Raw genomic sequence first — 21,492 nt, forward strand, 5'->3', positions numbered from 1 at the left:
GACTTTTATTTGAATTAATAAGAAAAAAAAATTAAGAAACAGAACTGACGCGTGTAAGAAAATCTGAATATGAGTGTACGGTAGTCGTTTTATAAAATTCAAAGGTAAATAGTTTAAGCTTTTTAAGGCATGAAAAGAAGATTTTATTTTTTTTTTGTTAAAAAACATGATAAGAAGATTGACCATGTGCATTTTAAGGGTAATAAATTCAAAGGGGACATGGCTTCAAGCTTTAACATTTGGTAGTTGAAAGCTGGAACTTTTACCCCTCTCTCTCTCTGTCTCACTCGCTCTGCATTGGTCCCCCTGTAACTCTGCTGGCCTTTCGCCGTCTTCTACGTCCACTTGGATTCTCTCTCCCTCTCTGTGAAATCATGGGTTCTCTTCGTTCGAGCTCAGTTACTAATTCTTGAGGCTCTATCTGATTTACCATCTGGATTGGTGTAATTTGACTAATCCAAGAAACTTTGGTTTCCCCAAAACCACGTTTCTTGCTTTCCTTTTGGGAATGCTCTGTCCATGATTGTTTCTATCTGGGTTTTGGGTAGGTGAGGATTTTGCAAAGATTGCTGATTTGTTTAAGGGAATTTAAACTGTTTTCTGGGTTCTTCGTTGAATGATAAAAAATTGAAAAGAATCAATCTTTTAACCCAAAGCAGCTTAATTTAGAGAGTTTTTAGGGATCTTTGGAACCCATTAAAGAATTACTTTGACTGCTCACTTTTTATGTTATTTTTTAAATCTAAAGTTCGCATATTTTATTTTACTTGCCGATTGAGACTTCAGTAATTAAAGTAAGATTTTATTCTGTAAAATATCTAACTCTGAGGAATGTATAAATTTATTTATTTTTCACTATAAGTTGAACTGGGCTTGTTTTATAGTGGGGTTTTTGGTTGGGAGTTGACGTCTTCAATCACTCCTGTCTCTGGCATTCTATATATACACCTATGTATCCATTTCTGGTGCTTTGAACTCAGCACTAATGGCTCGTTTACTAATCCGTTGTCGAAATGTTTAAGATCAATATGTTTGTGTTCATGAAGCTTTGTGCCATTTCAGAATAACAGTGATTTTCCGGCTCTTCACAATGCCTTTGTCCGAGCTTTATCGGATGGCCGGAAGGGTTGATTCAAGTCAAGATTTTGAGTAAGTTTCTGTTCCTAAATTTTACATCTTTGCAGTTTTGCTCCTTTTGATTCATGCCATTGACTTGTGTTGTGTTTGGAGTGTTTTCCCATTTAACATTTGAACATTTTGTGGATTTGTTGTGGGATTTTAATGCAGAAATGATTTTCTTGAGTTGGTATGGGAAAATGGTCAGGTTATGATGCAGGGTCAGTCCAGTAGAACTAGGAAGAATCCGTCTTTTAATAGCTTACCGTCTTTTAGCAACCCGAAAAATCGAGATAGAGATGTAGGAAATGGCAACATTGGGAAGACAGGAAAATTTGGGTCTGTGGTGGATTCTGGATTGGATGAAATTCCGTTGTCAGTGCCATCTTCTGAGATGGGTTTGAGTGAGGATGATGACATGTTGCCTTGGTTGAATTATTCCATTGATGAGCCTTTACATCATGAGTACTGCCATGATTTTTTGCCTGAATTTTCTAGTGCAACCGCAAATGAGGCTTCCACCAATCACAATCTTGCCTCGATCGATAAGAGGAGTAGTTCTAGTCAGGTGTTTAGGGATTCCAATTCCAATTCTGCACATGAAGGTGCTTGTTTGCAACAAAGGAATGTGGGAAAGGTTCCTTTGAACGGTGGTGCTGATGTTAGCAGACCTAGATCTGGTGCTACTCAGTTGTATTCGTTATCATCGCAGCGATCCCAAGCGTCGTTTCCATCTCTTAGATCAAGGGTTTCGGATACTGCTGGTGATAATACGAGTAGTGCCACTCATCGCGGTGTTGGCAAGAATTCAACTCAGATTTCATCTGCAGGCGGGTCTCCTGGAATAAAGATACCGAGGCCAGATCCAGTAAAGCCTAGCAATAATAATCCATCCATAGTGAACTTTTCCCATTTTTCACGACCAGCTGCTCTTGCGAAAGCTAATGTTCAGACCAACGGTGTGATGGCTGGTTCAGGTTCATCAAGCATGATAAGGATTGCAAATAAGGACAAGTTTTCAGCTGCAACTAGTAACAATCGGCCCGAGTCAATGCTAATTGATTCAAGCATTAGTGCACCAAAGGAGTCAAATTCACAATGCCAACAGATTCTAGTGAGATCCAGTGTTGAATTGAAACCAACAGAAGCTAAGCCTCTTGAGGAACCATGTACTGCTAAGCGGTCTGAGGGAACATGCCAAGAGGAAACCTCTAAGAATGACATAAATTCCAATCATATTCCTTGTGAAAGTGCAGTTAGGGTATCTCCAAATGGTGAAAAAACTTTGGAGCCAGTTGTTGCTTCTTCTGTTTGCTCAGGCAATAGTGTGGAGAGAGGTTCAGATGACCCAACACAAGCTTTGAAGAGAAAATTTCGTGAGACTGATGAGTCTGAATGCCATAGTGATGTAAGTTGAAACCTTGGTATTCAATATTTCTTAGAGTTCCCTTTCCTGCATAAATTAAGGATTCCTCCTCCTGTGCAGGATGTAGAGGAAGAATACATGGGTGTGAAGAAAGGAGCTCATGCTCGAGGCATGGGTTCCAAGAGAAGCAGAGCAGCAGAAGTGCATAATTTATCAGAAAGGGTGAGCAAAACCAATCATTGATAGTATTTATAACAAGGAATGTGTTAGTTCCTTTGCAATATGCTGTTTGTAAACTCTTAAGATCATTAAACTGTGCTCATTCTGGATTTCTCTGAACAGAAGCGAAGGGACAGAATCAATGAGAAGATGCGTGCGCTACAGGAACTCATACCCAATTGCAATAAGGTTGGTTTTTATTCTTTTAAATGTTAACTTTTTTCGTCTTTCTGGACAGTTGCTTGTGATGTTTGGTGGACTTCAGAAGTTTTACAATTTAGTGTTAAATCAAAGATCTAAAGTAAATACTTCTGGAGTGAAAGCAATTTCGTAAAACAGTATTCATGTCTAGGGAAGTCTATTGATTAAATCTGAAATGTATCTCCACAATCTTTCGAACTTAACTTCTGTTTGAAACTTGGTTGCTTATTATAATAGATGTATCTGATAATTATGGAAGTTTAAACATGACCTACCATTGGTTGATATCTTCTGTAATTTGGCTATCCTGACATTTTCGTTATGACATATAAGGTGGACAAAGCTTCAATGCTGGATGAGGCTATTGAGTATTTGAAGACGCTTCAACTCCAATTACAGGTAAACATAATCTTTATCACTCCTTAACTCAGTCAACTTTCGATTTAATGTCCAACAAACTGAATGTTCTAGTATAACACAGTATTATTTCAATACCTATGCAGATGATGTCAATGGGAGCTGGTATGTATATGCCACCAATGATGTTACCACCAGGAATGCAACACATGCATGGACCCTGTATGGCTCATTTCTCGCCCATGGGTGTTGGAATGGGAATGGGATTAGGCATGGGTTTTGGGATGGGTATGCCCGACATGATTGGTGCATCTTCTAGTTACCCTATGCTTCAGGTGCCCCCCATGCAAGGAGCACATTTCCCTGGTTCACATATGGCAGGGCACACCACCTTCAATGGGATGATGGGATCTAACCTTCAGATGTTTGGGCTTCCTAGTCAAGGAGTTCCAGTGCCGATGCAACGTGCCCCTTTAGCTCCCTCATCGGCAGGTCCCTTTGTGAAGTCATCTGCAGGACCAAATGCAGGCAGTTCAGGCGGACCTGTGGAAAATGTGGAATCAGCTCCAGTTTCTGGTTCAAAGGATTCGGTTCAGAACATGAACTCACAAGCGATGCAAAACAGCAATGCCAATAGCTCTATGAATCAAACATCTAGTCAGGTTTGTGTATTTACTTTGAAGTTGATTTTTGTTGAAAGAATATATGAATATTAGTTGTGGAGTTTGGTTGTTTAATTGATGCTTTATATCCTGGGGTTCTTTGTTAGTGTTTACATTAGAGCATCCAACCCAAACCGATTAACAGTGGGTGAAAAACCCCAGGATGTTGTGTAAGTGTGTGCATCTCAACAGCTAAACAATTATGATATTGCAAGATGATATGATAATTCTCTAGAACCTTGGATTGTTGCGTTATCTTTGTGCCTAAATCAAGTGTTGTTCTTTCACCAGGGCCAAGCAACTAATGAGGGATTTGCACAGTCTGCATTGGTGCGAAATAATGTTCAAGCGACTGATGTTAACAACAACAGAGCTGACGGATAACAGAAACGATGTTGTGTTTAGCCGAGCAGCTAGTGAGTGTATAAAGGCATTCTCCACAAATTTATATATTCACATACACAACAAAGTAATATTTCAATTTTGAAAGAAATTTGAACTTTATCTCCGCTTGTATGTTCAGGTTTCGATTAACAAGCAGTTCTATCCGTCGTTGGAGGAGAGAAATCCATGTTGCAGCATCCTGAGATTGGACCTTTTTTGCTTGCTTCTGATCTGGGTAGATGCATTTTACAAGTACACAAAAAAGTATGACCGAGTCGAAGAGTTTGATTGAACCATGGTAATAACCATCTGAATTCAAATTTCAGGAGAGTGCAATTACATGTTGCACAGAATTAGGTACCTTGAGAAGACTTTGAAGTCCCTTCTAGCATTTGTACATTCACTTTGTAGCCGGTGAGGTAGCGCGATGCAAACGAGTTGAGAATATACCGGGCTATGTATTAAATGTGTGTTTTTGGACATATTATAACAATTCTTTGAATTAATGAAATGATAGTAATGTCTGAATACATCTGTTGTACTCTCCATCTTTCTCTGAAGCAATGCGTTAAAAGCGTGGGGCGTGGGCGAGGCGTCTGATGGATAGCCCAGACTAGACGTGAGGTGAAGCCTCAAAGGACCTAAATTTTTTAATGTATACATTGAGCGTACACATATATTATATTAAAAAGAAAAGATTATTAATCAATAATTATCCTGAGCGTACACATGTTATAAATATATATACATATATTATATTATATATATATATATATATATAATAGAGGATGAAAAGCAGAATGAGCACACATATAATAATGCAAGCACACAACACACACATCCATTATATAAAAAAAAAAAATCAGAAAAAAAAAGGCAGAGAGACGATAGTTAAAACCTACCCAAAATTTGGGTTTGGGAGTATTATAAAAAAAAAAAAAAAAAAAAAAAAAATCCCCTGAGGCGTGCCTAGGCGGCTCTGACAACGCCTTCCACCCACTCCCTCAAAACAAAGACGGCAACCCTCATGCCCAGCCTCAGGGGATGCCTAGGCGAGCCTTTTAAAACATTGCTATGAAGCCATTTTGATGAAATATGGTACGATCGGTTTCTTTTATGTCCTGAATTTCCTTATTAATGAGAAATGTAAATACTTCGAAAGATAACATGAAGAATGTTTATCGAAAATCTCGGGTTTCAAGTTTCCATGTTCAGTTATCTTGTTCCCAGTGGTTATTTGCAAACCTGCTGTTTTGCTGTTTTCAGCTCTCAAGCAATTCTTCATAAAACTTGATCTCTTGGTATGCAATCCTACTTTCCTTTCAACCGAAATGCACAACGATCGAAAAAATTAAGTGGTCTGATGAAAAAACTGATGCTTGCAACCTTAACATAAATCTGCATTTCATATTCACACTAAAATAACGTCTTTTCCGACGAAAACTGACAACAATCAAGCCCCAAAACACAAACAGTAACTACTAATTACAAATGAAATCACCAGCATCAGAAGGGCAATAAAACTAACAATATACACACCACATCACGCTATTGAGTATGACAGAGCTTATAAATCTTCTATATGCACACATCCTTTTAACATCAAACACAAGCCAAGATTGCAAACTAATAATCCATCTCGTTATTTAACTTTGATATCCTCCTTAGTTCCGATAGCAGGATTTTTCGAGCTTGGAGATTTCCCACCAATGATAGCCTTCTTCGCCTTCACCAGCGAATGTTTTACCTTTGACAGAAGGTTATTCGACTGTTTCTGAGAGGACTTAGCTGGAACTTCCTTTGGCAGGTCCTCGGGGGGTTTTGCTTGATCACCATCCTTGGTGGGAGGAGGCTCTACGTTCTGGTCAGGTTTCGCATCTTCGTCCATAATTTTCTCCAATCTATCAGCATCTGTTTTAACAGTTTCCTCTCCTTTCACTTCTGATTCATCAACTTCAACAGCTGTACTGACTTCGTCCGGCTTCTCCTCCGCACTCTTATCTGTCTTGGTTTCAACATCAGATGGAGTCGCATTTTGTATCTTTTCTGCTGCTTCAGTTTCCACAGCAGGTTCAGCATCCTTTGCAGCTCCCTCAAATGATTTTTCTATAAATTCAGTGGGAAAAGTAATAGAGTTTTTGACATCCTCTTCAAGTACAGTTTTGTTTTTGTCATCTTCAAATTTCACATTCTTTGTTTCATTCTCTTCTGCAGGCTTTTCTGTTTCCACCACTGCCTCTTCTGTTACCTTCTCAACCACATCGATCGGTTGAGTTGAATCCTCAACTTTTTCATTTATCTTTTCATTCTCTTCAATTCCGCCATTCTTTGCCACCATCTCTTCTCCTCCACTTTCCACCTTCACTACCGCCTCCTCTGCTAGCTTCTCAGCCACATCAGAGCCGCCTAATTCTTTCTTTTTACTCTCCTCAATTGGCAGAGCTGGATCCTCAGATATCACATTCCTCTCTTCATTATCTTCAGTTATGACATCCTTTGCCACATTCTCTTCTCCAAAATTTTCCAACTTCACTACATCCTCGTCTACTAGCTTCTCAATCAAATCACCTCCATTTAATTCTTTCCTTTGTTCCTCTATGAATGGTTGAATTGAATCCTTAGTTACCAAATCTCTCTTTCCATCCGCTGCAGTCTCCACCTTCTTTTCTCCAACCTTTTCCAGTTCCACAGCTTCCTCGTCCCCTAGCTTCTCAACCACATCAACCCCACTTGATTCCTTATTTTCGTCTTCCTTAATTATTTGAGTTGAATCCAAAGGAATCACATTGCTCTTCTCATTCTCTTTGGTTTCCACACTTTCTTCCCTGACCTTTTCAGTCTCCACAGCTGGCTCTTCTGCTAGCTTTTCAACCACATCGACTGCACTTATTTCTTTCTTTTCGTCCTCAGTGGCTAACTTTTCTGTGACATCAGGTAGAGAAGCATCCCCTTCCTCTTGTACTTCAATTTGAGCTTCTCGACTAAGCGAAGCCTCCTCAAGATTGTCAATTAGACTAGGCTTGTTATCTTCATCATTTTTCGCTTCTTCAACGACCGTTGAATCTTCGACCTTATCAACAGAAGATCCTTCCTCTTTCACTTTTTCAACCTCCACACTTTCCTCAGGCCCAACTTCATCATGTTTCTTTTCTTGTTCCACAAGTATGGGCTGTTCTGTTTTTTCCTCCACAGCTAGACTAGGTGCGTCCTTTGTTTCAGTTTTCCCTTCCTCCAAGACTCTGGTAGGCTCAGCCTTTACAGCTATCGAGCCTTCATCTTTCACCGTCTCATCCTGCACAATCTCTTCAGGCTCTACTTGCTCAGGTTCTTCTAGTTTGTCCTTCACTTCAAAAAACTCCGGTTCTGAGTCTTTAATCTTTTCTAGGACTGGTGCTATGGATCCTTCGTCCGAAGTGACCTCCAATGGCTCCTCTGGTTTCTCAATGGCTTCAACTGATGATGGAGGAGCATCAACTATCGTCTGTTCTTCTAGTTTGTCCTTCACGTCAAAAAACTTCGGTTTTGAGTCTTTAATCTTTTCTAGGACTGGTGCTATGGATCCTTCGTCTGAAGTGACCTCCAATGGCTCCTCTGGTTTCTCAATGGCTTCAACTGATGATAGAGGAGCATCAACTATATTTGGTTCCTCTAGTTTGTCCTTCACTTCAAAAAACTCTAGTTTTGAGTCTTTAATCTTTTCTAGGACTGGTGCTATGGATCCTTCGTCCGAAGTGACCTCCAATGGCTCCTCTGGTTTCTCAATGGCTTCAACTGATGATAGAGGAGCATCAACTATCTTCGGTTCCTCCACTTGCCCTACTTCAATGCTATCTATGGATGGTTCTTTCGGTGCTTCTCTCACTGCAGACTCAACTACACTTTGAACCTCTGCCGGGATCTCAACAGCATCAGCCACTTGCTTTGGAATATTGAGTGTTTCTGAATCAGGAATGGATTCATTTTCCGCCTTTGTTTCTTCTACGAGTGGAACATCTGGCACAGGAGCACCAACAATCTTTGGTTGCTCCACCTGACCTACTTCAATGCTATCTGTGGCCACTTCTTTGGGCAGTTCTCTTTCTACAGAATCAATTGCAGTCTGAACCTCTATCGGGCTCTCAACAGCATCAACCACATGCTTTGGGATATCGAGTGTTTGTGAATCAGGAACGGCTTCATTTTCCAATTTTGTTTCTTCTACAAGCGGAACATCTTGCGCGGGAGCATCAGCAGCCTTCTCAGCCTCAACTGCCGGAGGCTTGGATGGTGTTGCTAGACTCTCTAAATCCTCAGTTTTGTGCACTTCTCCTCCATTTTCCTTGGTTAAAGAAACACCATCTTGTTCGATAGCCTTTTCTCCTTCAATGGTCTTCTTCTCAACTTGCTGCAATGGTTAAGAATGATCAGAGGGAAAATAAATACACAGAGAAATAAACTAGCTTTCAATCTAGCTTTCAATCTCTTTTATTTTAAAAATTATGTAACTGACATGTAAATTCATTATTGCATTAATGTTAGGGACCTTGATCAAAATCTGAATACTAATAAGATTTCAATCAAAGAACATTAGTAACTAAGGACTGGATACTAATTTTTCCTTTAAAATATCTTAGATCCCTTGATGTCCAATTCAAATCAGAAAACACCAGATATGTGTACAACTTCAAAACAACCAATATGTAACATATATATATATGTGTGTGTGTGTGTGTCTATATCACGTGTTGAAGATCGTACACAGACACCACCCTTCATCTGCATCATCAGATTATTCATGATACGGATATATTTTCAAAACCCTATATCGAAAGTTACATACAGTACATCCCTATATATTCTAACTATATTATCTGATAATTAAGTTTTTGATAAATTAAACAGAAAAAAGAATTACAATCAATTTAAGCATAATATCACAAGTTAAAACAACACGTAAACTTTGGACCATCTGAATAAACTAAACTAATTAATTAATTATCACAGTAAAAAACTGAAGAAACTAACCTCATCAGTGGTAGGAATTTGAAGTGAGGCAACAGTTTCAGCAGCCATGAGAGTGATCAGATTCAGCAGCAAAAGCTAACACTTGTTCTTAGCAGTAGTAAGCGAAGATTTCGTCAAGTTCAAGTAAAAAAAGCAGAAGCAGAAGAAAAAGAAGAAAAGGAAGAAGGGGTTGGAAAGAACCCCAAAAAGAAAGCAGAAACACGCTTTAGGGAAGCAGAAGAAGATGATGAACAGCTACCACAAACTGATGAAAAACAGGTTGTCAAATGGCAGGCCACACCACATGGTCTCCCACAGCAGCAATGATTAGGTTAGAAAACCACTTTGGTAATTTTTTGTTTATCCACACAAATATTGTTAGATAAATGGTGAGTGTGACAACAACTATAGGTTTTTTTCTTCTTTTATATAATGATATTGGAGAAAGTAAATCAGATTGAAAATCTCGACTTCAAAATAAATATTTTAAACGAAATAGAGCTGTAAATTCTTTGCGTGTGATAGGGGTCATGAGATGTGAAAGGCACCAAAACCTTTTGATATTTAACGGTCTAAAAATTATTGAGTTAATGTCGTTGGGGTCATGCCGACCATGCACAATACAAATTAAAAAAAGATCCAAAGATCCACTTGGTGTACTTGTTTATATATATTTTCTGTGAAAAATATTATATATTTTTATTATTAATATTTTAGTAATTAAGACGTAATTTATGTTTAAACGTTTTTTTAATCATGGAAAAGGACCTAGAGAGATGTTCGACTATGTACGAAGTTCTACATGTTTTATACAAAATCTAACCGTTGTAAAAATCATGAGATTTTTATATGCAAGGTTTAATCGTTGATTTTTGGATCACTTAGTACTTAGTAGTACATTCTTGAAAAAAAAAAAAAAAATTATTTAGATAGACAAGGATTGAAAAGTCATAGAATTTTGAACGAAAGTGATTGCAAAGTCATGAAATTTGTACCCTTAGTCACATATGAATGGTCTGAAGATTAAGGTCTCTTGGTTTGCTCCTGAATGTTGAGTTTTTAGGTTGAGAATCAAGTGTCGAGATTTTAGATTTAGACACCATTTTAGAGTCCAAGTTGCGAAAATCAAATTGCCAAGCGTTACTTCGATTCTATGACACATCTAAGTCCCATGTAAACCCCAAATCTCATCTCGAATTCCCTCACCCGAAGTTCCGAACACACCTTTAGAAATGTGTGATTACTATGTGGATGGATGTGGTGGAAATTAACTGAACATGTTATCATTACTTGTTGGTAAAGTTTCATACCCTAAAGAAAAGGGTAAGTGTAGCATGTGATGTGACTGACAATTTGAGCCCACCAAATTGACCAAAGGCAAAAAGAAAAAGCCCAAAAGCTACTTGAGGGCATCAAATCATATGGCTAAGCTTCATGTAGGTGAGTCATTTTATTCTTTTCAAAAAACTATGGGCCTTGTTGAATAAAAGCCCATGATGGTTACAGTTGGCTTTGGGCCTTCTTGTTTTCATCTTGGCTTCTGGGTTTGAGAAGCTTTATATCCAGTATTACCAAGTACCCGCAAAGCCTAACCGGCCAAGAAAACAAAATTGCAGACCCAGGCATTCTAGTCGCTAAAATAACGTGTATTTATATTAAGGTTTTAAAAAGTGCTATACGCTAATTGATTCTTATCAAAGGCGAATTTGAACCATATTATTATTAGTTCATTATAAGATTAAGTTCACCCCCTCCCGTTAGTATAGATAATACCGTTTGTTAAAAAAAAAAAAAAAACGCTAAACACTAGTCGGGTAGTGGCCTAAATAGAAGCATAGGCGATTTTTTTTTTTTAAAATTTTGATTAACTTTATTATATAACAATAAAAACATATAAATACATGACTGTATAAGTAGTTATATTTATAAAAAAAAAAATTATATGTTTACACTTGTATTTGGACACATAAATGCAAAATGAAGGATAATTAAATTATTAAGCACTACAATTGATTGAATACATAAAATGAAATGTGCATTCAGAGTTATTTTACAAGAAAGAAAGTTTAGAGTTCTTTTACATGAAAATTATCTTCAAACTATTAACTAAAAAAAATAAAAAAATTGAACCGCCTGCCCAGATCGCTTAAGCGGCCACCTAATTGCCACCTGGAGGCTTCATTGTTTTTCTAAACGCCTAGTCCCTAATCAGAATGCCTGCTTTCCGCTTCGACCGCTTTTTCGAATAGTGATTTATATTACCAATAACTGAGATCTTATCTGTAATGTATATGATAAGAATTGTTGTGTGTTACTTAAATACCATCAGGTTGTAATGTTTCAATGTTCAAACAGTCAATTAATTATAGGATCGCTAGTTTGAAAGTGTCATCTTGTAAACCATTGAATCTTGACTGAATGTGTATGTTGGATAACTAGATTCAATCTCTAGGCTCAAACTAGGAAGATTTAGGTACAACGGTCACACTTTATGTAATTTTATTGATCTACGTCTAAGTGTTATGATTTGAGTGACCGACATAACTAATATTTTTTATGAATTATGTATAATATAAATGAATTAGTAACACCACGTGACAGTTCGATAGTTGCATTAAAAAGTTTCTCATTAATATACTTTACAATGGTTTCCACCTATACGAAGTTTCCAGTAAAGTTGCATTTACAAAAATGCTGATGCTGTTCAAAATTCTAAGTTTAAACCACCCAGAAAAGCATGATGTGATGTACAAACTCTAATCAAGTGTCAAGTTCTAAGTAGTCTTTGCTGAGAAAGGATCCTCGTCAGATTTTTTTTGGAAGGATTATGAAGATTTTTCAATCATATTCGTTCATCGTACATTATGCGGTCAATTTTTATCAAGTACTATTTATATTCAATTTTAAATACAAATTTATAATGATTTATGATCACATGTTATACGATGAATGGATGTAATTGAATGATCCTAAAGATCCTCACAAAGAGAATCCGGAAAGGATCCTCCTGGGTCTTTGCTTATATCGGTATCTGACAATTGTAGTTCACAATTATTGATATACGAACGTGTCCATTTCACAATAAAATTTGCACATTAACGGCTAGAAGTTCAAATACGTGTGGTGGTGGTCGCAATCGAGATTTGAGGAAGGGATGGATTTAAATTCGGCCTAATTATACTGGGATGGATTAGAGATTGAAGTGTCTGCCATGTACCTCCTATTTCTTTTTTATAAATTTGATTAGACACCTCTGAAAGAGAGTCTTGGCTAGGGATAAGCAACGGTTATGGTAGACGAGTAATCGTGATTATTTACCTATAACCGTTTATGTTCATACTCGCATAACTCATTAGGTAATTGCATAAACGATTATATATATATATCCATAATCGTTTAAAAATGGTTAATCATATCCATAACCGTGTACCCTTTTAACAATAATTGTTTACCCATTTAACCACAACCATTATCCGTTTACCCGTTTATTCTTTTTTTTTACCCATTTTTTCTAGACTTGGCAATTTCTTACACGACCTGTTAACACGACACGTAACCAACACGAAAATAACGGGTTTCGGGTTAACACGATAACTAATCGAATCATTATCAGGTCACACGATAATAACCCGTTAATAACAGGTCCTTAATAGGTTTACACAAGAATGACACGCAGGTAACTTGTTTCGACGCGATAAGAAAAAAAGTTATTTTGATGATTTTAATTTTTTAAACCACTAAAAAAAACTTACTATAAAATACAATATATATAATGAATATGTATATATTGTTTATTAATTATTATTCTATTATTATTTTAAAATTTAAGTTTTATTTATTTATTTATTTTTATAGTATATTATAGGCAAAGATTGAGATTAAAAATCATAAAACACATTAAAAATAAAAATATCAAGTAATTTAAAAATACCAAACACATAAAAAAAATTAGAATAATTAATTTATATGTGCTAAAAATATGAAAAAATATACAAACGCTCATAGTCGCATCCTCTATGCTTTGAGAATGGGTATACGATCATTTGAATTTTTTAAACCATACAAACTCTCATGAATAGTATTTTAAGGGAGTTCAAAATAAACAACATTCATAATCATTAATGTATAAGTCTGAAAGATGTGAAAGTATAATAAACGTTCATAATTGCATCCTCAAACACTTAGACGATGGTTACACGGTCGTTTAGATTTTTATAACCCTCCAAATCTCATGAACGATGTTATTTATTTGAGTGCAAAATTAATAATAATAATTATTGTAGAAGTGTGAAAAATATAATCACTCGTAATGAATTTTCATGAAGGGGTCAACTCCAAAATTTAGTATGTATATACTAATTTAGTATTATGTTTTACATTTTTTTTGGGTCAAATTATGTTTTTCATTTTCATTTTTATTGATTTACAAATATATTTTTCTTAACGGTTAACGGGTCGGGTCATATTATCTGATAATATTAACAGGTTAATTTCGGGTTGGGTCATACTACCCGTTTACTTTAATAGGTATTACACGACACGACCCGTTAAACTATCGGATATGATACAAAAACGACACGAACACGAGAAACACGACACGAATGCCAAGTCTAATTTTTTCACCCGTCTACATGTTTTTATTTTTTAACAACTTGAAAATTACAAAAGAAAAATTTGTCATAATTTTCGTTTTCTGACAATTAAACATGTACATTTTAGCAATAAGATCACACACACACACACACACACCTCTCTAATGGATTCATTTGCATAGAGGCAAAAACGAAGGAAACTATCTTATAACCATTCATAAACAAATAAATCAATAATTAATCAGATAAGTATGAAATCGGAAAAGTAAAACGCACCTTGAGGGGCGAGGAGAGAGAGATGAGCGGCGGATATGAGAGAGATGATCAGCGAGGAGAGAGAGATGAGCAGCGTAGATGAGAGAGAGGGTGGCGAGGAGAGATAGATAAGCGGCGAAGATGAGAGAGGCGGCAGCGTTGAGGGAGAGATGAGTGGGGGACAGGGCGTTTGAAACTCTGAATTTAGAGGGGAGATTGAAAATTTAGGGTTTTTAATTTTAATTTTATTTTTAATTTTACACATTAAATTAAATGGGTAAATGGATACCCGTTATAACCGCAGGTAATACTCATAACCGATGGATACCCGTTATAACCACGTGTAATATCCATAACCGTCCATTTAAATTTCTCGGATAAACGGTTATACCCATAACCGTTTGTTTGTCTAAACGGTTGCCCATAACAGTAACTGTGAATTTTAAATGGGCAGCTAACCGCGGTTACCCAAATCCATGGGTATTTTGCCCATCCCTAGTCTTGGCGCATTGAAAATGTTGTTTTTTTTTCCTTGTGATCAAAAGGTCACAGATTCAAGTTGTGAAAACAACCTCTTTACAAAGTAAGAGTAAGGCTACGTATGGTAGACATTTCCCTCCAAACCCTCGTAAAGCAGAAAACCTTGTTGGCTTGGGGTCGCCATTTTTTGTTAGACACCTCTAATCAAAATCTATTAAGGAAAAGCCCCAATGAGAATTTGACACCACAAATGAGAATCTTCTCCGGATCCTCTTAAAGAGGATCCTAGAGATCCTCAAATCGTATCCGTTCATCGTACATCGTACGACAAAAAGTCATTTTAAATACTTTTATTTAAAATTAAATATGAATAGTATCTGATAAAAACTGACTGCATGATGTACAATAAATGGACGCGATTTGAAAATCTCCAAGATCCTCACAAAGAGAATCCGAAGAAAATCCTTATTCTAACACCAGTTCTTAAAAGCACACTGATTGAGAAGGCAATTTCTGAGATTATTCCCATTAGAATCTCAAATTAGGGGCAGAGGCATTCCCCCAAAATTATAAGTAATCATGTAAATGAGGCAAGAAAGTTGACTATCATTTCCCACCATAAAACAAAAGCAATTATGTAATTATTCACAGATGGGGTACAGAGGGAGCATTTCAACCAGACAAAGCTTTCTATAATTGATGGGATTAATTAATTTAAATAACAACCCTCAAACCCTTCTTATTATTAGTCTTTGCCTTCTTACTAAAGTCATCTATTTCCAGGATAATTTTTACATGATCAGTTGGTCTAGCAGTATTCGGTCTTTATTTAATTGGAGGAGGTGTTGGTTCTAGCATAAATAAATGTGAAAACATTTTATATAAAAAAAAAATCGATAATAAGTTATGATAAATCGTTATTCGTTGTAGGAGAGTTAACTGTGGAATGAATAGTGGCATGTTTCACTTGCCACTGTAATTTGCACCTCCCCTCTCTCTTTTCAACTTGATTACATGTTGCTAAACCTTATTAAAATAACTAGTACATGCGGATCACTGTGGAATGGATAGTGGCATATAATACCTAATGATGGTTAATGAGATCTTAAGCTTCCACATATGGTACTTAGCGAACGTCACGATTCATGATGCTGATGTTCTCGTGTTTTTCCTGTCATCATCACTCTCTTTCGGACAAGATAATTAAGTTTTAGTTGTGGTTTAACTTAAATCTCATGAGAAAGCCATGTGCTTGTGTTTCCAACTGGCGCTAATGGGCCAATTGAGTAGATCACATTAAGGTCATCTCAAATGTAACCTTTCTGTCTCCATTCGATCCATCTCTCCAGCAACACAATGTGGAGTGTTTCCCGCAAATTTCCTTTTTCTTTCCCTACATTCCACACCTGTATTTTGCAGCACTTTCTAGCCATAAAATTTGGGTAGTTTGTGAAAAGGTTATCTATCTCATTCACAATCTTAATGCACAAACATGCATAATCACATAAAACCCAACCAAAATCCAAAAAAATCAGGGATATTATTGTTTGACTGCTATGATGGTTTGCAAACTTGGGGGTTTAATTAGATTATGGGCAACTCAAGAGTAGCTCTACTCTTGGAAAGAAAATGCAGGCAGAAGATCGAGGGAGAGACTACATGCATGCGTGCTCATATTGAGAAAGACTTTGCTAGCTGTCACAATGTTCATGTAACCCTGATCATATAAGTTATCAGGTCACCCGATGAGTGCTACAGGTCACATGATGCGTGCTATAGGAACACAAGGACATATTTCGATTGTTTGTGAATCTTCCCTCTCATATTTGAGGGATTTTAATATATAACCGGTTGTATCGCGTGATGAGATGAATTTTTCCTGCTTTTTGTCTTAATTTCAGTGGATTGAAATAACTGTTTGCAATTTAAAGGAATTTTAGTTAGCAAAAGAAGTGTCATTTCTTTGATTTTGGAGTAATAGTTGTTTTTTCTGTCAACTAGTTGTCTCTTTTTTTTGAATTAGCTCATGAAAATATGGCTTTAAGGATAATGCAAATGAGGCATCTTTCAAGGGGCATATGGAGTGTGTCTCCCTCTATTTCAATGACTTTTTTTAATTACTATGACCTTCTACAACTCTCCTTTCGCTTCATGAATTTCATTTTACAAATTTCTCATCAACTAAGGCCTTTAGCATCGTGCCTTTTCTTTAGTAATTAGATGTTGTAATTTTACACTTGCTTAAATGATGAGTTTTTTTAAAGTAGTACTAATAGTTATCTGAACCTGCCGCTTGATGACTCACACTTTGCCTAAAATCTGATAAGACTGCCTTGTTTCCACAGAATACGTAAACCTGAGTGGAAGATTTCTGTAAAGTGAACTCACACATTTATCTTTTGTAGACGAAGGAATGAACGGAAGAAGATAACCAAGTTCTGCATGCAATACATGCATGATTTGTTCATGTGATTGGTCATGGGTAGTTTGGCTAGATCACAATACTCGATCCATCGGAGTGCTACCAGATTAGGGTTGATCCTCCTCTTACACCTTATGTCACAACCCGGACGCTTGCTGATACTTATCTCCGACGCAGCTGTAACCCTAGCTAAGATCAGACCCATTAATTCTTATCTGCTGCAAAACATGCTGTTTGACACGATATGCTGATGTATAATAAGCTCTTCATAGATCTTTTTACTTGGTCAACATTTTGACTGGAATGCTAATGACTTCAAATCCATAGCGAAACCATGACACAGTTAAAGAGGTAGTTTAATTATATAGAAGCAGAAACATGCAAAAAGAAGAAGAAGGAAAAGGAAAAATGCACGGCCTTGATTTTAAGGGAAAGCCCCCAGCACAATGATGGTGTTGTGATGACTGTTTGAATTGAAAATTTCAGCCTCCCCTTAAAGAAAAATTTACACTATTTTACATGGGAAGTAATTTTCACACAGCTTTTTTTAGTTTCTCACATATTTTCTTTATTTCTAATTGTTGGATTGAATAAATCAAACGTTATTAGGGGTTCAGATTAAACATAGTTGTGTAAGAAGCTAAAAAAGTGCTTATCATTTCCCTTTTACATAGCTGAGACTCGACTACAAAAGAAACAAGTCATTCAAAGTAGTAGAAAGGTATTTATCTGGCATGGGTTCAAATTATCGTGATGTCTCGTAGACTCTCTCTCTCTCTATGACCTTTTATTGGTGACCAAGGGCACTATGGTGACAGTAAACTCTTTCAATAAAAGTTTCTCTCCCATATATTTTTTTTTTTTTAACAAACGATATTACTTACATTAAAGGAGAGTGGGTGGACTTAGCCTCACAATGGGCTAGCAATCATGTAGTTCAAATTCGCATTTGGCGAAAATTGAATCTAAGACCTTTCACTTACAAGTGAAGAAAAATACCACTAGACCGTAATATTAAATGGTAGTTTCTCTCTCATATTTGGTCTTTTTCATTCCAAAATTAGTTATGTTATCATAGAATAGATATATGATTGTATACAACTAGTAGCGCAAATATTAAATGTTATCCTACTCCTATTCAAACGGTTATAATCTCTCCATTATGTCAACGAACATTATGGACCATTATAATTAGCTAAGTTAATAATTAAGGCAATATATGGGCCTAAATATTTTGCTAATTGGTGATTAACAAAACCCCACAAACCCTTTTTTTATGCAATTTCAATTCGAAGCGTTCTTCCTTGAAGCTGTTAAACTTGGGGGACCAATATTTTTGCCTTCTTAAAGTGTATGTTCTCGAGTATGGAATTGGATCCTCTCCGAGGCAAAGCCTCGAGATCCTTCTGACCCACTAACACGAGCCGTTGGATTTTGATCCAACGACTACAATTATTATAACTTTAGAGGGACCCCCTGTTTGTAGCCGTTGAATTTTAATCCAACGGTCCGTGTTATTAGGTCAGGAGGATCCCGAGGATTTGCCTCGGAGAGGATCCAATTCCCTCGAGTATATAGTCATTCATTCAATTCTACCTTTTTCTGTAGCTAAAGTCCAGCTCAGCAATTCGTACTATACAAATACACATTAATTTCAAGAAGTGATTATGGATTAGATCTGTCCCAAGCTTTGTCTGGCCATGATTACTCAAGTGTTTAAGAACTACGACCTTATGCTTTTGTCCTTGTGACGGTTGTACAGTAATATGAACATTATCCTCACTAATATCAGCTTGGCCTGTTTATGTGTTTCTTGAAGCATAATTTAGACTAAATGCATGCACCAAGAATCTGCAGGTAATTGCAGTTACTAATTTACCATGCCTAAGGTAAATGAACATTGAGTGAAGAATAATAGCTACCTTCTCTTATATCGTTTTCATCTGCCAATAGTTTAATGATCAAAATGGTCTACCTTCAAGGCCATCCTTCAAAGATCTTCCAAGCAAAATCCAACCAGAATGTAAAACTAAATAGAAGAACCCCATGTCTTGATTAAGCACTGAATATCACACTAGTATTAATCAAGCATTTAATAGATTTATAATGGATTTTCCATTGTTGATTAAGCAATGAATATCAAACTATTAATCAAACAACTAACAAATTTCAATTTAATTAATTTGATTCATTTTTTTCATGAATTATCTGGATGTAATAGTCTTGAGAATGAACAATTTCAATCGTCATGAAACATTAGACAGCATACATATGAATGGAGAAGATAAAAGAGAAGATAGATAATATTTCGTCGAAATAAGAGTAATGCTAGTTAGATTAAATTTTCATATCAAATTTTTACAAATTATGTGGTGTGTCAAAAAATTGGAATAAACATGTTAATCAACACTTCAGTAATAATCCAATCATCAACCACCACATCACATAGTTTACAAAATTTGGTCTAAATAGTTGATTTCCTTAACAATATCCGAAAATAATTGAAATTACATGTGATGAACTATGATTTTTTTTTAAACCCTTCAATCATTTGATGGCAGAAGACAGAGATTCATTCCCTCGAATGGCGGGTCAAAAAGATAAAACAAACCGACCACAATATTATATTATATAAACATAGAAGTAAACATAGTTAACAACGGATTTGAATTCTATCCCGATTCAAATTGTGGAAATTTTAAGAATTCTCACATCTTAGTCATTCATCATGCATCATACGGTTAAAAATTATTTGATTTTTTTTAGTTAAAATTAAATAAAAATAATATTTGATGAAAACTGACCGTACGATGTACGATAAACAGTTAGAATGTTGAAATTCTTAAGATCCCTACAAAGTAGATTAAGAGAGAATCCTCTTCCGTTAAAAACCAGTTTCAATACGCAGAAATATTGATTAAACAAAAGTAAAAATACAAAAATGACAGCAAAGCCAACAGATTATTATTATTAAAACATATGATTTTATCAAGCTAAAAAGAACAAGAGAATAAGCATGCAGCAATGGTTGACTTCATAAGAACAGCTCATCTGGTTCATATATATGATTGAGGCATGGAGATTTCAAGCATCTTCTCCAAGGGTTTTAATATTCAATTTCCCAGCAGGATGTTCTGAATTCAGACATTGGTAAGGTCAAGGGAAGCTTCATAATACAAGAACAAGTTGACAGGATCACACAAAAAAAAAAAAAAAAATCATTATTATAATTTTTAAAATGTGATTAATTAAGGAAATTATTTATTTATTTTTTTGGTAAACCATAAACATTCACCAGTTTTGGATGTTTGTATGCCAATCATGGACTCTGTAATGTAGAATAACAGTGTGTTCTCCCATCCATAACTATAGGAGATGATACATTGTGTTTAAACTGTTTTTCAAATGACTGCAAGCCCTTTTAGGAAAATGATTTTGGAACCAATTCATAGTAAAAATACAAGTAAATCTTAGAAAAATACTCCAAATGCTTTATGCAAGAAGCACATAATTAGTGTTTATTTCAAAAAAACACTTCAAGTGCTTTTGAAACCTAAAACCATTTTCACCAAAAACGTTTTCAGTCATTTTAAAATCACTTTCCTAATTTTTACATTATTTAGCTTATCTACTTACTAGTATAAATAAGAACATTAATTTATTCATACCATATATTAAGGCCTTTGCTTATAACATTTGCCACTGCATATTTTGATAAACAGCCATTAGGATTCCATTAACGATAAAATAACGAGTTAGAAAAGTTTGAGTATAATTGGCCTCTTTAAAATCTTGCTCAGAAGAAAAAAAAAAGTACCACCCGAACATTACATATTACCAAAAAGAGTACCATGATTAAATCCGATCGTTCCTAAAGCATGTAACCGGCCCCTAATACCAATATCCAATAAAAATTGCGCAAAGTGTTGATCAGCACAGTTAGCTTGACAACAAAGATGGGTTCGCAACCACTAATTACCTCTTCGCGTCCTCAATCACTAATAACCCTTTGAGAGAGGTGTATCCAAGACTTGGACGAAGAATAACTGAAACGATCTGGAGGGATTCACTCTCAAACCTCCATAACCTCAACCTGTAGAGCTGTGATGGCCCCCTTTAAAACCGTTAACCATGGCAGCCAAATGCCCTTGTATATGGACTCGTTTGGAAATGCTTTTAAAATGACTAAAAGTAACAGATATGTGCTTCTCGCAATAAGCACTTCAAGTACTTTTCCAAGATCGACTAGGATTTTTACTAAGGATCATTTCCAAACTAGCCATATTTTGCTTCAATTCAATAATTATACTTTATCATGATATCAATACTGTCCAATTAGTAGACGCTTCTGCCAACAAAAGTTTAGGGTCTTTTCCTTAATTATGTTTTTTCCATATAGACAAACTAATACAGAATGGTGAAAACACATTGTCTTTATTGAACTCATCTTGCAAT

The 21,492-nt window shown here is 36.0% G+C and overlaps 2 protein-coding genes across 3 annotated transcripts; one reads left to right on the top strand and one right to left on the bottom strand.

Annotated features, from left to right (window-relative positions):
• The first annotated feature begins 124 nt into the window (after positions 1–124).
• LOC137744857 (transcription factor PIF3) lies at positions 125–4,835 on the top strand. Of its 2 annotated transcripts, XR_011069635.2 has the most exons (9): positions 198–1,149; positions 1,288–2,524; positions 2,603–2,704; positions 2,825–2,890; positions 3,236–3,301; positions 3,406–3,921; positions 4,213–4,337; positions 4,445–4,540; positions 4,632–4,835. XR_011069635.2 is itself a non-coding variant. In XM_068484663.2 (8 exons), the coding sequence occupies exons 1-7, from the start codon at positions 1,091–1,093 to the stop codon at positions 4,303–4,305; spliced, it is 2,139 nt and encodes a 712-aa protein (XP_068340764.2). In that variant the 5' UTR covers positions 125–1,090; the 3' UTR covers positions 4,306–4,337; positions 4,445–4,835. The 2 variants fall into 2 exon arrangements, 1 of the variants encoding a protein (XP_068340764.2); XM_068484663.2 differs by having other exon boundaries at positions 125–1,149; positions 4,445–4,835.
• An 857-nt stretch (positions 4,836–5,692) lies between these two features.
• LOC137744949 (uncharacterized) lies at positions 5,693–9,818 on the bottom strand. The gene is made up of 2 exons (XM_068484772.2): positions 9,310–9,818; positions 5,693–8,689 (listed from the first exon to the last, which is right to left on the bottom strand). Exons 1-2 carry the CDS (start codon positions 9,355–9,357, stop codon positions 5,948–5,950), a joined length of 2,790 nt encoding a protein of 929 aa, XP_068340873.2. The 5' UTR covers positions 9,358–9,818; the 3' UTR covers positions 5,693–5,947.
• Positions 9,819–21,492: the final 11,674 nt, after the last annotated feature.

The sequence above is a fragment of the Pyrus communis genome, chromosome 12 (assembly GCF_041283825.1).
Source record: "Pyrus communis isolate YQ-2024b chromosome 12, ASM4128382v1, whole genome shotgun sequence".
Taxonomy (NCBI): Eukaryota; Viridiplantae; Streptophyta; class Magnoliopsida; order Rosales; family Rosaceae; genus Pyrus; species Pyrus communis.

Excerpts from the sequence above, each read along its gene's own strand:
- LOC137744857 (XM_068484663.2), top strand. The coding sequence starts at position 1,091 with ATGCCTTTGTCCGAGCTTTATCGGATGGCCGGAAGGGTTGATTCAAGT. Across the intron at positions 2,705-2,824 it reads TGCATAATTTATCAGAAAGG|AAGCGAAGGGACAGAATCAA; the intron begins GTGAGCAAAACC and ends TTCTCTGAACAG. Across the intron at positions 3,302-3,405 it reads CGCTTCAACTCCAATTACAG|ATGATGTCAATGGGAGCTGG; the intron begins GTAAACATAATC and ends ATACCTATGCAG.
- LOC137744949 (XM_068484772.2), bottom strand. The coding sequence starts at position 9,357 with ATGGCTGCTGAAACTGTTGCCTCACTTCAAATTCCTACCACTGATGAG. Across the intron at positions 8,690-9,309 it reads AAATTCCTACCACTGATGAG|CAAGTTGAGAAGAAGACCAT; the intron begins GTTAGTTTCTTC and ends TAACCATTGCAG.